The sequence below is a fragment of the Schistocerca americana genome, chromosome X (assembly GCF_021461395.2).
Source record: "Schistocerca americana isolate TAMUIC-IGC-003095 chromosome X, iqSchAmer2.1, whole genome shotgun sequence".
Classification (NCBI taxonomy): domain Eukaryota; kingdom Metazoa; phylum Arthropoda; class Insecta; order Orthoptera; family Acrididae; genus Schistocerca; species Schistocerca americana.
Genome location: NC_060130.1, coordinates 173098211 through 173115626, shown reverse-complemented (window position 1 = coordinate 173115626; position 17416 = coordinate 173098211). Strand labels below are relative to the sequence as shown.

Here is a 17416-nt window from a genome sequence, read left to right as displayed (position 1 = left end):
ATCCCATCAAAGACAGGTCTACCTGTAAAAGCAGTCATGTGGTTTACAAACTAGGCTGAAACCACTGTGTTTCTTTCTACATGGGCATGACCACCAACAAGCTGTCTGTCCTCACAAATGCCCACTGACACTGTGGCCAAGAGACAGCTGGACGACCAGCTGCTGAATATGCTACCCAACACAATGTGCTGAACCTCAGTGACTGCTTCACAGTCTAAGTCATCTTTATCCTTCCTACCAACAACAGCTTTCCTCAGTTATCAGTTATGCAGCCGAGAATCCTCACTGCAATATTTCCTACGTTCTCATGCCAACATCAGCATCCACTGCAAGTACTACAACAGTTACGGAAGAGGTGAGAAAACTTTGATTTCACAGTCGAGCGGCTGCTCATAAGCCACACATCAAACCAGTAAATGCCAAACGACACCTCGCTTCATGTGAGGAGCAATAAACATTGGACGACTGAATAGTGGAAAAACGTTATGTGGAGTGAAGAATCACGGTACACAATGTGGCAATCTGATGGCAGGGTATGGGTGTGGCGAATGCCCAGTGGACGTCATCTGCCAGAGTGTGTAGTGCCAACAGTAAAATTTGGAGGCGATGGTGCTATGGTTTTATTTTATTTACACGTCGAGTTCCATAGGATCAAATTGAGGAGCAAATCTCCAAGGTCATGGAACGTAGTCAGTACATGAAATTACAACATAACAGTAACAGCAGATAAAATAAAATGTTTATGAACCCAAAAAAGGTCAGTCCATAATTTTAAGTAAACGCAACAATACAACAAGAATGAGCTTAATTTTTCAAGGAACTCCTCGACAGAATAGAAAAACTCTTCAGTTTTGATTTGAAAGTGCGTGGATTACTGCTAATATTATTGAACTCTAGTAGTAGCTTATTGAAAATGGATGCAGCAGTATACTGCACAACTTTCTGCACAAGACTTAAGGAACTCAGATCCAAATGCAGGTTTGATTTATGTCGAGTATTAACTGAGTGAAAGCTGCTTATTCTTGGGAAAAAGCTAATATTGTTAAGAAGAAATTAAAGTAAGGAATAATATATATATATTTTGAGAGGCCAATGTCAAAATACCCAGACTCGTGAACAGGGGTTGAGAAGAGGTTCGTGAACTTACACCACTTATTGCCCGAACCATCGGTTTCTGAGCCACAAATATCCTTTTAGAATAGGAAGAGTGACCCAAAATATAATACCATATGGCATACACAAATGAAAATAAGCAAAGTAGACTAATTTTCATGTCAAATGACCACTCACTCCAGATACTGTTCGAATAGTAAAAATGGCATCATTAAGTCTTTGAACAATATCCTGAATGTGAGTTTTCCATGACAGCTTACTATCTATCTGAACAACCTAGAAATTTGAACTGTTCAGTTTCAGTAACATATGGCCATTCTGTGAAATTAAGACGTCTGGTTTTGTTGAATTGTGTGTTAGAAACTGTAAAAACTGAGTCTTACTGTGATTTAGCATTAGTTTATTTTCTACAAGCCATGAACTTAGGTCATGTACTGCACTATTTGAAACCGAGCCAATGTTGTATGGAATATCCTTTACTACCAAGCTAGTAATCAGCAAACAGAAATATTTTAGAGTTACCGGTACTTCTAGAGGGCATATCATTTATATAAATAAGGAACAGGAGTGGCCCCAACACAGATCCCTTGGGCACCCCCCACTTGACCGTACCCCACTCAGATCCCACATCACAGCCATTCTCAACATTGTGAATAATGACCTTTTGCTGTCTGTTGCTAAAGTAAGAGGTGAACCAATTGTGAGCTACTCCCTATATTCCACAACGGTCCACCTTCTGGAGCAATATTTTGTGATCAACACAATCAAACACCTTAGTTAAATCAAAAAATATGCCTAGTGTCCGAAACCTTTTGTTTAACCCATCCATTACCTCACAGAGAAAAGAGAATATAGCATTTTCAGTTGTCAAACGACTTCTAAAGCCGAAATGTACATTTGATAGCAAATCTTGTGATCTAAAATTATAATTATCCTATCATACACAGCCTTTTCAATAACTTTAGCAAACACTGATAGCATAGAAATAGGTCTAAAATTATCTTCATTATCCTTTTCTCCCTTTTTATAAAGCAGCTTTATTACCGAGTACTTTAATCGCTCAGGAAACTGACCATTGCTAAAAGAAAAATTACAAACATGGCTAAATACAGGACTAACATATGCAGCACATTCTGCTAGACACTCCATCATAACCATGACAGCCCTTAGTCTTCAGTGATTTAATTATTGACTCAATCTCTCTCTTGTCTGTGTCACTGAGGAGTATTTCAGACATCAATTTCGAAAAGGCATTTGCCAAGAAAGTTTTATGATTTCCTGTAGAAACTAAATTTTTATTTAATTCATCAGTGCTCAGAAAATGGTTGTTAAATACTGTACATATATCTGATTTACTAGTAACAGAAATATTTTTACTGCGGACTGACTTTATATCGTCCACCTAGTGCTGCCGAACAGACACTTCCTTCACAACTGACCATATGGTTTCAATTTTATCCTGTGAATTAGCTATTCAATTTGCATACCACATACTCTTTGCCTTCCTAATAACATTTTTAAGCACCTTACAATACTGTTTGTAATGGGCTACTGTAGCCTGATTGTGACTACTTTTAGCATTTTGATGTAATTCCCGCTTTGTTCTACATGATATCCTTATCCCACTAGTCAGCCATCCAGGTTGCCTATTACTGCTAGTACCCTGTTTAGAACATTCTAATGGAAAGCAACTCTCTAAGAGCATGAGAAATGTAAAGGTTTACAAAACCCTATTGCTGTTGGATTAACTTTCGTACATGGTTTGTAATTAAATGTGACATTTGTTTGAGTATTAAAGCCTTTTAGTGCTAAAATTTGTGCATCATGATCTGAAAGGCCATTCACCCTTTTACTAACAGAATGCCCATCTAATAATGAAGATGGAATAAAAATATTGTCTACGGCTGTGTTACTGTTTCCCTGCACCCTAGTTGGAAAAAACACAATCTGCACCAGATCATATTAATTTATGAGATCTATCAACATCCTTTTTCTTACACTATCATATACAAAATTTATATTGAAGTCACCACATATAAATAATTTCTGGTACTTCCTACAAAGTGAATCAAGAACCCTCTCTAGCTTGAACAGAAATGCTCGGAAGTCAGAGTTAGGGGACTTATAAACAACAACAATTAGAAGTTTAGTTTCACTAAATTCAACTGCCTCTGCACAACTTTCAAATATCTGTTCAGTGCAGTGCCGTGAAATGTCTGGACTCAAATGGAATACTGTTTCCCCCCCCCTCCGTACATAGCCACTCCCCCACCCCGCAAGGAACTACTTGAAAAACAGCCAGCTAATCTGTATTCTGGTAAAGGAAACTTCTCTGAATTACCAAATTATTTAAGTAGTGCTCTGATATACCAATAATTTCAAAGTCAACATCTATATGCTAATTCCTTCTCTACTTTGAAACATTACAGCCTCTGAAAGTGAGCCCTTAGTTACAGGAACTTCCTTTAAGCAAGTATACCTACAAGCTGACTTCAATCTAAAAAAGTTGCAACTCTAACACCAACTACTACAGGAATTTTTCCCCGAGTGATCCCACCACCACCAGTCACTATACTGTCACCTATAAGCTATGCCAGCCTCCCCTTCCCATACCTATTGAGGTGCAGGCCATGCCTAGTGAATACCAATCTAGCGATGGACCCAACTGGCACCACCGAGATGTGACCCATGCCCTCTGACATCAGCACCTTCCCCAGCCCCACGTTAACCCTCCTAACAGCTGCATTAAGATGAGGTCGTTCATGATGCCGAAACAGTTGCACGAAATGCACATTAGTGCCACCAGTTTGAGTAGCTATCTTTATCAGGTCACCACCTACATCATATTCCTCAACCCTATCAAGACTGTTCTCGGCTCCACCCACTATAACTACCTGATCCTCCTTTGTAAAATTCCTACATAGCTCCCCTATGTTGTCAGTCACTTGAGCCAATCCTGCACTAGACTTCACAACGCTGGTGACCTGGTATTCACTCCCCAACACTTTCTGCAACTGCTGGCCCACACCTCTACCACGCAAACTACTAGCAGCAGAACCACCTCCTTTCTGTTAGACTATGCAGCTGACATAGGTCTCCTAACTGCTGAGGACTGCTGCATGTTCCTACATCTACAGCTACACGAGGCTCCTCTCTAGTCAACTCTGACAGTTGGTCAAATCTATTGCATATACGCAAAGTATAACTGTCTGAATACCTCCTCTTCCTAGCTGCCCTCTTGCCAACTGCCAGTTCCCATTCCCCACCACCCTCCTCAACCTATCTAGTTCCTCCTTTGCACATTGTAACTGCACCTGAAGGGCACAGATCTTATGCTCCTGCTCATCTGTCAACTTATTTCCACTACAGATTATTAATTCCCAGGAGAAGATCTCACTAGAATGCCCACTGGCTTCCCCACTGCATTCCCCCCAAAGAAAATACTTTGAACAAATCCCACGACGTAATCCACTACTCACAAACCTACGACAGAGCCCACACTTCTCACTCATGATAAAATTTTACAGTTACTGAAAAAACTATATTTCTACACTACCAAAGCTCAGTTACATCAGTAGAACTATTTATAGAACTAACAATAGCGGTCTTGAAATTCTCTGTCTACTAAGAAAGCAACTACTTGTATTAATAGTACTACACCACAGCTAATACCAATGCCAACAAAACTTCACAAAATTATTAGCTAAAACCAAAAATTCAAATGGCCACTGGAACACTCAACAAAGTTAAAACATTGAATGAAAATTTTACTGACAAATGTCACTAGGAACAATAAGACACGTCAACTGAAAACTAATGCACAAAATTTACCAGATGACTTCAACGCACAGAAACACTAAAAAACAGATCGAGTGAATGTTTCCAAAAGTTTATTAAATACTTATTTCACCACAAACAGCACAAAAAACCGCTGAAAACCATTAAATTTGATAATTGTATAACAGTGCACAAATAAGTTTGTCGGTACTTAGCTTTATAACCACTACAGCTGCACTGCACCCCACAAAATGTAAACACACTACTGAGTCACGAGGCTTAGACGTGGTCGTTTTTTTCATGGAGGGGGCTTGCACCCCGTGTTTTGCATTGGGCTATCACATAAAAAGGCCTACATTGATGTTTTAAGCACCTTCTTGCTTCCCACTGTTGAAAAGCAACTGCATCTTTCAACACAATTGAGCACCTGTTCATAACGCACGGCCTGTGGCGGAGTGGTTACACAACAGTAAGATCCCTGTAATGGACTGGCTTGCACAGAGCCCTGACCTGAATCCTATATCCTATAGAACACATTTGGCATGGTTTGGAATGCCGACTTCGTGCCAGGCCTCACCGACTGACATCGATACCTTTCTTCAGTGCAGCACGCTGTGAAGAATGCGCTGCCATTCCCCAAGAAACCTTCCAGCACCTGATTAAACGTATGCCTGTTAGAGTGGAAGCTGCCATCAAGGCTAAGGTTGGGCCAACACCAAATTGAATTCCAGCATTACAGATGGAGGGGGCCACAAACTTTTAACTCATTTTCACCCAGGTGTCTGGATACTTTTGATTACATAGTGTATCTAGACATAATGTTGCAAAGTAATATGAAGTGGAATAAGCACATAAGGTCTGCAGTAGGGAAGGCAAATGGTCAACTTTAGTTTATTAGGAGAATTTTGAGAAAATGTAGTTCATCTGTAAAGGAGATCACATATAGGACACAAATGCGACCCATTGTTGAGTACTGTTAGAGTGTTCGGGATTCGCACCAGGTCGGATTAAAGAGAAATGTAGAAGCAGTTCAGAGGCAGGTTGCTAGATTTGTTACTGACAGGCTGAGACAACATACAAGTCTTACGCAGATACTTCAGGAACTCAAATGGGAATCACTGGAGGGAAAAAAATTTGTTCTTTTTAAGGAGCACTATTGAGAAAATTTAGGAACTAGCAATTGAGGCTGAATGCAGCCACCAACATACATTTCATGTATGATCTTGAAGATACGATTAGAGAGATTAGGGCTCGTATGGAGGCTTACAGACAGTCATTTCAGTCATTTTTTCACTGTTTGCAAATGGAACAGAAAGGAAATGACTGGTGGTGGTACAGGGTACCCTCTGCCATGCACCATACAGTGGCTTGCAGAATATGTATATGTACTTTGATCCCACTGTGTCCCTGCATGCTCTCAGAAGCAGTTTTACATCACAACTTCATAAAATGTCAGTTTCAAGCCAGGTCAATCTAGACAAAATTCTCGAGCTTTTGACAGCCATAACTATTACCATCAAAGCTGCTGACAGGTAGGATAAGCATGGTGTGCCTTATACAGACAAGATAATAGCATCCAGAACATTCCAGATACGTCTTAGGTCCCCTTTACAACCGGATTGTTTTCGAAAATCGACAACACGTTATCCATTATGATAATGGCTTAGTATATTTCAAAATGCGCAGTTGCTTATCGTTAGCAGTCCACACTGAACGGTATGTTTCCCTAAAAGTGGTTAGGTGACAGTTCACAGGATAGGCAAGTATATACTACTTTCCATAGAATGGTGCTTAGAAAATCAGTGTGATATCCAAACCTATCTGCAGACTGAGGACAGTTTTATTTGTTATCTGGGCTGAACTTGCAATTGTTTCACCAGTGTGCTTAACGGGTAAGATGAATTTATTATTTGGGAAGTAATAATTCTGTGGTCAAATTAACTGCTGGGAAGTTTAACTACTCTCCGACATACATAAACAAATATAATTTCATTGCTTCCAAGTACCTAATTTTGACTCTGTGTCTTCTCTAAATTTTGGAGGGTCTCATCTCCCATCTACAACACAGGTGAAGAAATCTGCAGCAATAGACATCAAAGAAGAATTTAAATGTCCCGTTTAGATCCTCCTCCTAAGTCCAAATCACAGAAATATTGATAATATTTCTTAGAATTCTACCATGAACATCAATGCTAAATGTTTCATGTCTGTGCCAATTTGCACGCTACAGACAGATGTGGCAAATTAAACAATTGGCTCAGGTGTTACATAGTATAGTGCCCTTACCACTGTGCACTGCCCCACAACTTTTCTTATGTGCACACCACTAAGTATTGCTACCCTATTCTTCACATGCAAGAAACTTTGCTTGGTGACTAGTCTCTACATTCATTTTATTTTTTGACAAATAGTGCTTTCATATCATTGATACAGACATAATCTTGTACACTACTTTACACACAATGTAAATATACGTTTCTAATGACCAGGTTGGTAGGTGAATGAACGAAGCAAAGCTTTCCGACTGAAGTACTTACTAGTGCGTAAACTATATGCTAAACAAGTTAACTGCAGACTTTGACTGAATATCAGAAGAATATATTCACAAGCATGCAACAAAATAGAAGAGGAGAATGTACAACCATTCATATAATAAATCTGACTTTTCACATAGCACAAACTGTACAATTTCAAAACACTTTCAGTAGTACTTACCTTTTGTTGAAATATCAAAATATGTAGGTCTATTTATCATGACTCCTTCTGGCTGCAAACCAGGGCCTGATGCTGTCACTTTGGTTGGATCTCCAGCATGACCCTCAACAAGCACATTGTAAGGCGATTTTGGTATTTCTCGTCCCGCAAATTTAACAGAAACTTTATGGTTACCTTCAACTTTTGGAATGTACGAGACACTGTAGGTGAGATTACGATCATTGTTGAATCTAATATCAACCTGCAAATTTTGAGAATCAAATTTGTACATCAACTATATCATAAATGAGTGACGAAATGTAAATATTCTCTAGAAACATTAACTATGAGAGCCAGAATAATTCTTAAATACAGTAATTTATAAATGTAGCACAAAATAAGGCTATCACCAGTTAACAGCTAATATCCCTTACAGCTACTAATGTTAGCTACCATAAAAGTAAGTACCAAAGCAAAAATGAAAGACTCAAATTTAAAAATTAAAAGAGTCACAGGACCGAGCGAAAAACCGTTAACGTAAGGCGAAAAAAAAATCAATGTCACGCGAAAGAAAACGAATCGCGCAAAAAATTGTCATGAAAATGCGCAAAAAAGTTACAACAATGTGGTAAAAAGAACGAGAAGTGCGCGGGAAAATGTCGAAATAATCGTGTAGAAAAGTCGCGAAGGGGGACAGAAAAAACAGGATACGAGAAAAATAACACACAGGAACAATGAGATACACGTTAACGACAAATTTTATCGGCAGCATTTCTACAGAAAAAAAAAAAACAGATTACATATCATTAGTGGAAAATGTGTACTCACTGGCTCTCTGTTGCCTTTCGGGTCTTCTACCGTAACTTCTACTTTCCCTTTTCCTGCTGAGAAGGTCTCAACAGTGAAATTTGCTGGTGCGCCTACTACTGGTCCCATGGGCTCTATACCAGGCCCATAAGCCCGGACCCTGTGAAACAATTTTTAACATTTTATTTCATTTGCTGTGAAATACAATTTTTCAGCAATCCTTATAAACTTAAGTACATCAATATTTCTTATAAATGAACATAAGTGAGGTCATATTACAGCTAAATTTTCTTACATATGTGGAGCATAAAGAAATTCGACTTCCATCTTGCATCATCCACGTGCAACTGAACCACCAACGTCCTCAGAAGTATTTTGTACCCACAATTCCTTGAAAGTTTAAAATCTTGTCACAGATGTTAACATCACTGGAGCACTTAGAGGGAAAGATTAAATTAATATCGAATGTGAGCCATTCTGTAACAAAGCTGACTGGCATTTAATACATACCGGTGTCTCTAAATCAGTCCCAACGTGCATTTTCTATAAATCTGACAAGATATGCAACTAAATATGATATGGTATACAACCCAGAGTGTGTCCAGAGTATCAGGTATGATGACGCGGGGGGGGGGGGGGGGGGGGGGGGGTTGAGACGGAGCACTATTTCGCAGCTAGGGGAGGGATGTAGCAATCAAACTAAGATATTTTATAGTATAAAATATCAAAATTACTGAAAATGTGTTTATTGAGCACCATACAAACTAATTCTACCAGTTCATAACAGGTACCTAATGTAGTTAACAGGGTGAGATATACAGGGTTGTCAGAAACAGTTTGAAAAGCTTTTAAGGGTGTTGTAAGGTTGGTTGTGCTGAGAAATAATTGTTAAGAAAAAATTAGATACTTTCCACCGTTTCATATTTAATTAACATTGAAGCTAGTTAATCAGTCCGTTGCGCGCCCAAATTCAAGCAGCCCGCCAGACAATTACTGTCAGTTGTCCCCACAGCTTAAGATGATGGCGCACGAGACAGCTCAGCCAGGCTCGCTACTCAGCCCGTGGCACGGATTCCATCCTTACTCCCGTCCTATGTACAGTTTTTATATCGCCCTCTAGTTTGGTTTTAGTAAACCAAACGAAGCACACGTTTGGCGACACCGTCTCCGGCGGGCCGCTTGAATTTCCACGCGCAACGGCCTGTGCTAACTTCAGTGCTAATTGACCCGGTAACGGCGCAACGTATGGAAGTTTTTTTTTTTTTTTCCTTAACAGTTCTCAGCACAACCTACCTTGCAACACCCTTACAACTTTTTCACACCGTTTCTGACCACATATTATTTTGCTACCGTGTAGGTACACGACATACTACAAAATACTTTCCATATTCCCATAGTATTTGTCACTGACCATTAAAAATACGCAAAAGAACTCCACAAATCGTAGGTACAACGCTCATGAGTCTGTCTAGAACCCAGAGTCATCTGGAATTATCAGTTATAACGATAAAAGCGGTGAACGGCCAAATAATTTTTAGATATTACGACAAATAGCTCCAACTGATACGTTTGTCTGGTGGGGTATACTTGCTAAGGTCGTAACTTTTTCTGGGTGAGGGAGGTCGGAAGGGGGGAGGAGGGGGGCAGAGGTACTTCCTTGGTCCTCGCCAAGTTGGCATTCTTTTTTATTTATTATGGCCTTCGGTATGATCCACTCAACCAGCTTCTGGTACACGACATGCTACAAAACATGGTGACCCATATTTTAGTAAATAAAAGAATCTACCTTTATACACAATGAGTAGTTTCTTAACAGCATAGGCCATCAACATTTCATCTCTCTTGAGGAACCTGTTGTGTGCGAGCAGTGCTAGTACTGAGCCATTTTCGTACTTCACTGCTCAACAAAAGTTCAGAATACTATTGAAAAATGTAGTCTACAATATTAAAGGTCTCACTGACCTAGACACTTCGTGCATTATCCAGTTAGAGCCCATATACTGGGTGGTGTTTACTACTAGCCTGCATTGTGACCATTTCACAGCCATGTAAACATACCGCTGCCACAGCGGCACACTGCGAGCAACCCAGTGTTGACAACAAATGGCTCTGAGCACTATGGGACTTAACTGCTATGGTCATCAGTCCCCTAGAACTTAGAACTACCTAAACCTAACTAACTCAAGGACACCACACACATCCATGCCCGAGGCAGGATTCAAACCTGCGACCGTAGTGGTCGCGCGGCTCCAGACTGTAGAGCCTCGAACCGCTCGGCCACTCCGGCCGCCAGTGTTGACAACAGCTTCATTCAGTTTGTATTCAGCACTGCAGTAACGTGCCGCGTACAGGCATACAACACAGTGATAGAGTCAGGATAGTCGCTTTACTTTCGGCAGGTCGTACACACCGGGATGTTACCAGTCAGTTATGTGGCACTGAGAGTGGTGTGTATGTGTATGTGTGTGTGTGTGTGTGTGTGTGTGTGTGTGTGTGTGTGTGTGTGTGTGTGTGTGTAAGGTCTGCTGAAAGTACTGTTAGATAGAAAATGTGAATAATAGACCTCACAGTGTTCATCCTCATATGGAAAAATCGATGCAGGATCGTTTCCTCCAATGGTCAGCTTGCAGGTGCCAGAAATTTTGGAAATGACTTAACCCAGGCAACAGGGATTCGTATCTCAGACCAAACAGTGCATAGAAGTGGACCACTGCAGAAAAGAGTAATGTCATGTTTGCTGACAAGACCAGGATTGGTTTACAACCAGACACTAGACATGTTAGGGTGTGGAAAAGCACTAGACAACACCAGGAACGCCATTATATTCAGGAAGTCCATCCATTTACAGGTTGAAATGTAATATTCTGGGTGGCAACAATGATGGCAAGGTAGACCTCTCTAATTCCCATCTACGGCAATTTGACAGGCGCCCAATACCTCCGAGAAGTCCTACAAATGATTCTAAGGCCCTACAGATGTTAAGTTTTTGACAGTTTCATTCTAGTCGATGAAAATCCAAGACTGCATTGTGCTGTGGCAGTTTCTCGATATCTTCTAAGATGCAACATCAGTTGACTGTATTGGCCAGAACGGTCCCAACAGATAAACTCAATTGAGCATGCATGGGACCTGTTGAAGGTGGCCATTGCACAATGTCCAAATCCACTTGACAATCTTCAAGACCTCACTGAAGCTGCAATTCAGTAGTGGGATCTCATACCCCGAGACAAACTTTATGGTCTCACCCACAGCATGCCTCACCAAGTCGAAGAACTCTTCCATGTGCAGGGAGGACATACTACTGAAGACATAATCAGCACCACTGTTCTTGTTTTCAAAATGTACACATAGGAGTGGGCCTGCTTTGTTTTGTAAAGATTTTTTGTAACTAACCCAAGATTTTTTGTAGCTAACCAAAATCATTCTTGTTTTCATAAGGAATTATGTTTATTTTGATAATAAGGTACTGTACAAATCTCAGTGGGTGTTCTGTAAGAAGTCACTGTAGTAAACTCTATGATATTCCAAACTTTTTTTGACGTGTGTATTTACTTTTTGCTGCTTAAGTGACCAATATCATTTATTAATAACGTTAATTTAGTAGCTTTTATTTGTTTAAATTTCCAGAAACTAAGTGCATATTCACTGTGTCCAATAAAGTCACAGCTTCTGTTTATTTTTTCCATACGGGATAGCAGTCTTTAGAGTCTGGTTTATTGCTTTGGTGTATGTACATAGGACATTTTGTGAGAGAATTTGCTACTGTTAGAAATTAGCAGTATACAGTTTTCTGTAGCACAAGCTGCCTACCAGATGAGCCTCATTCATTGTAGATGGATGTCTCATGCCATAGTTTGTGTAAACCTAATGTGTCAAGTTAGTTGCTCGCATTTCACCTCATAACTCTAGTTAAAGGTAGATTTTCACTCCTGCCTCTACCCCCCCCCCCCCCCCCCTTCACCGGATGATACAGCTAAAGTCTGCACTGACAGGAAAACCACATGGCTTTATACAGCCACTGCAAAGTGTTCTAGAACACTAAGCATATTAAGGAGGCTGATGGCTAGTGCCCAGGTCTGCAACTACAGTATTTCACAGTGCAAATCATAAAGACTCATTTAGATTGAAGTGAATGTCCGACAGTGAGCAAGAATTCCCTCTGGTGTAATCGCTAGGTGTGCACATAGGCGTGTTTTGCATTTGCAGCTGTTTGCTACTGGTCCACTGTTGGTCGGTTTTTCAGCGAACCATCCAAGTAGGTTCATGTCCTCTCCACTGTGGCACCAGGAGTACCAAAATCTTTCATCTGCTTTCATTATCCTTCATGCAGAAAATCTTTACAGACTGTGGGATGTAATCTGTGCACAAGCGCACGCCAGCCCCCTCCCTGCATGCTTCCTTCCATCCCCTCCCCCAACAAGTTACATATAACATCCAAATATATTTTTATTAGTACAATAAATTAATTCTATTCATTCTTTCTGTAGCAGCACTAGCAGTTTTTGCATTTTATTGCTTTAAGTCTGTTGCACTTCACATGGTCTAAAAATTCTGCCACCGGATAGAAGCAGTGATATAATAAGAATGCCACTTAGGAATTTATAAAACGGTGAAAATTATGGCAGAGCGTGTACATTTGTATAACACTCTTTGTAGTGCAGGTTTTAAAGGCTGTTTACCTTACTGACTGGACATGGGGTTCATGTTTTTGCCTGGTGTCACATTCATGTACATCAAAGTTTTTATTTTTCTCTTTTAAAGTCTCTCTCACATATTTACATGTTTCTAGAATAAAAATGCAGATGAGTGGGAGGATCAAAGACTTCTGAAAGAGGGGCCTGCAGGAATTTGTCTTGCATGGTGCATTACTGTTTTTTTTGGGGGGGGGGGCAAGAAGATGAAGATGACCAAGCTGTCAGTTGTGGCACCCCAGAATGTACCCCCGTACTGTAACATGCTTTGAAACTGTGCAAAGTACGCAATTTGAGCAGTATGGAAGCTTGCTTTGTGTACATGTAAACATAAGATGTAGCATACTTTCTTCAGTGTTTTTTGCTATGTGTGTGCTGTTTAATGTTGGGTTGAAGCCATATAACAAAAAAATTTGTTTCCCATGATAGTGTGATTCCACTGGCATTTATTGTAACAGAAACTTGAAACAGTTGTTTTAGATGTATTTGTTATTAGCTTATCTCTTCCAAATGAGTCATTTAGCTGGTCTGTAGCTTGTTTTATGTTTACTGTTTTGCTGGGGCTTTCCTTGTAAGAATGATGGTAGTGTCTGCTGCAAACAAAGTATTTTTTGTGATTCAGTGCTTAGATCTATGTCATTTATGCATGTAAGGAAAATGATAGGTCCCAGATGGATCCTTGAGGGACTCCCCTTATTCCTGCATCTGAAAAATATGTTCCAGTGCTGTCACTTAGTTTGTGTGTTATTACTACTTTCTGTTACCAATTTATTATATGAGGAGAAGCATTTTAATGCTGTACTTTTGGAGCTTTTCCTTAGGACATTGTCGTCAAAGATGTCAGAAGCTTTGCTTGCATCTAAGAAAATTCCAGCAACATTTTGTTTTTTTGTCCAATGTTTCTAGCGCATATTTTTAAAAAAATTTAGTGGCACTAGTCATGGATTTATTTTTTGGAAAACCATGCTGGGCATTGGGGACAATTTTGTTATTGTCCAGGAATATCATTAAACTGTTACACATGATTCTTTCAGCAAGTTTGGCAAAAACTAATAATGTAGAGACTGGTCTACTGTTTTCCAAATTTGCCTTTTCACCTTTTTTATGAATAGAAATCACGTTGATGTCAATTCTAAGACAATCAGGAAAGTTTCCTGTCATGAAGGGTGTGTTGATAATCTCTGCAAGGGGTTTTGCAGGTTTGTTGTTATTGACATGAGTTATGTGAACTATGAGGTGATCCGAAGAGAATGAAATTTTGGTGATAGGGGAATAGAGATATCATACATGCTTCTGAAATCGAAGAAATCCAAAGCACAAATGCCAAAGGAAAATCAATGTGGGGGGCATGGGAAAGTCTATAAATTCATTAGATGCTCGCATCAAGAGAGTACATAAGACCAAACTTCGTACTTCTTTTTATTAAAAAGGAAAAGGAGAATAAATTTTTTTTGAAAGTTAACAATCATCTTTCAAGCAGATTAAAATCAAAAATATAAGAAAGACGTTTAATTATATGGTTGATGCAGCAGTGAAATGTCGGAGATTTTTTGTAAAATAAAAATGGTTTACCCTGGCTCATGCTGTCCATCCTCTAACAAAGTCTGTAGAAGATTTTATGAAGTACTCTATGTAACAAGTCATATGTCCATGTCAGTCATATTTTATTGATATTATTTCCTTACACATACTTTAATAAAATCGTTGAAGTGCTCTGCATACGTCACAGCACACATCAGAAACTATCTGACATAAAGCAGCTATTGAAATGGGAAACAATCACTACTGTAAATATTTTCAGAGTGTAAATGTATGTTCAGGTTATGTGGACCACTTGTAATTAGTATTCTGTTTCTAATTTTCATTCTCCATTGTAATGAGTAGCCAGCAAAAAGCATCAACCAACACATGTGCGAAATTTTGGGCTAATACTAAGAAAAGCTGGAGCTGCAATTCAGTGTTCAGTGTTAACTACATTACCTCCACACATTTCACATTTACATACAAATTGGGACCCCTGAATTCTTCCTTTCCTATGTCAAGTTTTACATTTCTGTTCTTCATGACTATAATGCACTGCATGGAATACATTACAGCAACATTAGAGCCAAAACAAACAAACACAGTGTATTCTTTTATTTTTTGTTCCCTGGTATTCCCTCTGTTCACTTCAGTGTGAATGTTTATTTGCAGGTACAAATCAATAATGGTGCACACTAGCAAATCCTGTGCACATTATTTGTGAATGTGCGTTCTCTAGTGTTTGGTTCACTGTAAAGGGAGACTAAGAGAGAAATGGCTGAAATGCCAGCCACATTCCTCTAATAAATAGGTTTCAAACATTGCCAGTGGGATACAACTCTCTTACTCTAGAAGTGACCTCAGTCTTTGAGGTCTGGTAACCACAAACAGTGGGAGAGAAATGTCACTAGCCATGATATATGCAGATATAAGATTAGATGCCTCTTCAGTAAACAGCATCACAGGAGGGAAAAGAATTCTATGCTAACTCTACTGTATATGCATGTCGGGTGGAATTGATGCCACTCAAAGGTGATCAAAAGCATGACTTGCAGTCAACTGCAGGCTGACAATGACATTGGCATCAATGATGTGCGTCACCTGGAGTTAGACTCTTCTCAGTTCCTTCCAGAGACTGGCAGAAGCAATGAAAACAGCTTTATTTCAGTCTGAAGATATTGGAATGACGCTGCATATAGACAGTTGTACTAAGGACTGATTGTGGATCTCTGCTCCAATTTCAAGAGTCTAAACCAGATGGTTTTTACACCAGTTTCTTGTTCTGTCATTTCATGCCCTGAAGGTCAGGCATACACTATGAACCACAGCAAGGCATTCAGGTAGCAGGGTACATGCAAAATGTGTTATACATTTGATATTTAAATACTAGTAGTTAACTGCCTAAACCTTGCTAACAACTCTCAGATCCTGAGGAAGCATTCAGCCTAACATAATACCAGAAAACAGTAGGGACATTTTCAACAAAATATGGAATGTTTATCAAAGATAATGTGGGCAGCAGCTTAGTCCTCACTGCTGTAAAAAGACTCATTCGTATAGACAATGCAATTAAATTTCTAGAGGCAATTGGCAGAACTATGTCGACCCAGTCAGTACGCAACCATCTCTTATCAATTTCGCCTCTAGGTGTCTCTCACAAACAATAGTATGACCCTCTCCTTGCAGCAGTGCTAAGAAGGAAGGCAAGGAAACACATGGAATGGTACTTTTCTATCACGTCAGCTTCTCTTAGCCAATGAGAGTAGGATTTGTCCAGTGTCTCATTATCCTCACGGAATTGTTTGGAGGTGACTGAGTACCAGTGCACTCATTGGGAATGCATCCCACAGGGTGAGCAGGATCAGTCATGTTTTGGGCCACTGCCATAAATGGATGTTGGATGCTTTTCACCACTATTGTGGATAATTGGAGAGCTGTGCAGTATCTGTTGACCAGTCTTACAGTCAACATATTTGTGATGGATTCATCTTTCAAGATGATAGTGCACAAGCACAGCTCATCCACCTTGTGAACAGCCTCTGGCAGGTTCAGGAATTAAAGAAACTAAATGACATGTGCTATATGTTGATATGTGCTCCAGTGAGCATGTGAAATCAAATGAGCCTCACAGTGTGTTATTGCTGAAACTCTCCTCACACACTGGATGACATCAGGTGAAATGCCATTTACAAGTGAGATGAACTTGAGCAGTAACATCTGTATCACCTTGTGGATAGCATGAGGAGGAGGATCCAAGCACATTACATGTGAAGAAACATGTTATTAAATGTCATCCACCAGTAGATTTATATTTCAAAGATGTTCACATACTTATATCTTCTAGCAAAAGCTTTATTTTGGTTATGGGTGTGTTTACTAACTAATCTAACCAGTCTCAGGACTGAAGACCACAAGAACAGCAACAACAACGTTATTTTTTAGCTTCATAAGGCTTATTTTTCCATATCCTGCACACCTTGACTAAACCTACACAAGTTCACAGATATGTAGGTGGAGGAAACATTGTTTTGAACAGTTTTCATAAACAGTTTATCAAATAGGGCCATTAGGACTCTCCAATCCTTCCCCCACCCTCCTTCCACTCTTCACCTCCCCTCTCCCCCCTTCCTTCCCCAACAATGCATTCAGTTTTAGGAAGTAAAGAACAACTTTGATTTTCCACGCTTTGTGCTGAGCAGCAGCTCTCTTCAAAAATATGTAAACAAAGTGCAGAATAAGTTAGTATAAGGTAATAAAAATAGTAGTAAACTTGTGTAGCCTGTTCTACTGTTCTATCATTTAAATGTCTAACT

The 17416-nt window shown here is 39.6% G+C and overlaps 1 protein-coding gene across 4 annotated transcripts in view; it reads right to left on the bottom strand.

The window, feature by feature from the left end:
• LOC124554863 (filamin-A) overlaps positions 1–17416 on the bottom strand; it is a 546889-nt gene that overhangs the window by 269743 nt on the left and 259730 nt on the right. For all 4 annotated transcript variants that reach the window (XM_047128531.1, XM_047128533.1, XM_047128532.1 and 1 more), the window contains 2 exons: positions 8413–8551; positions 7606–7846 (listed from right to left, as the gene is read on the bottom strand). In XM_047128531.1, coding sequence (XP_046984487.1) covers positions 7606–7846; positions 8413–8551 — 380 coding nt within the window. The remainder of the gene's footprint in view (positions 1–7605; positions 7847–8412; positions 8552–17416) is intronic.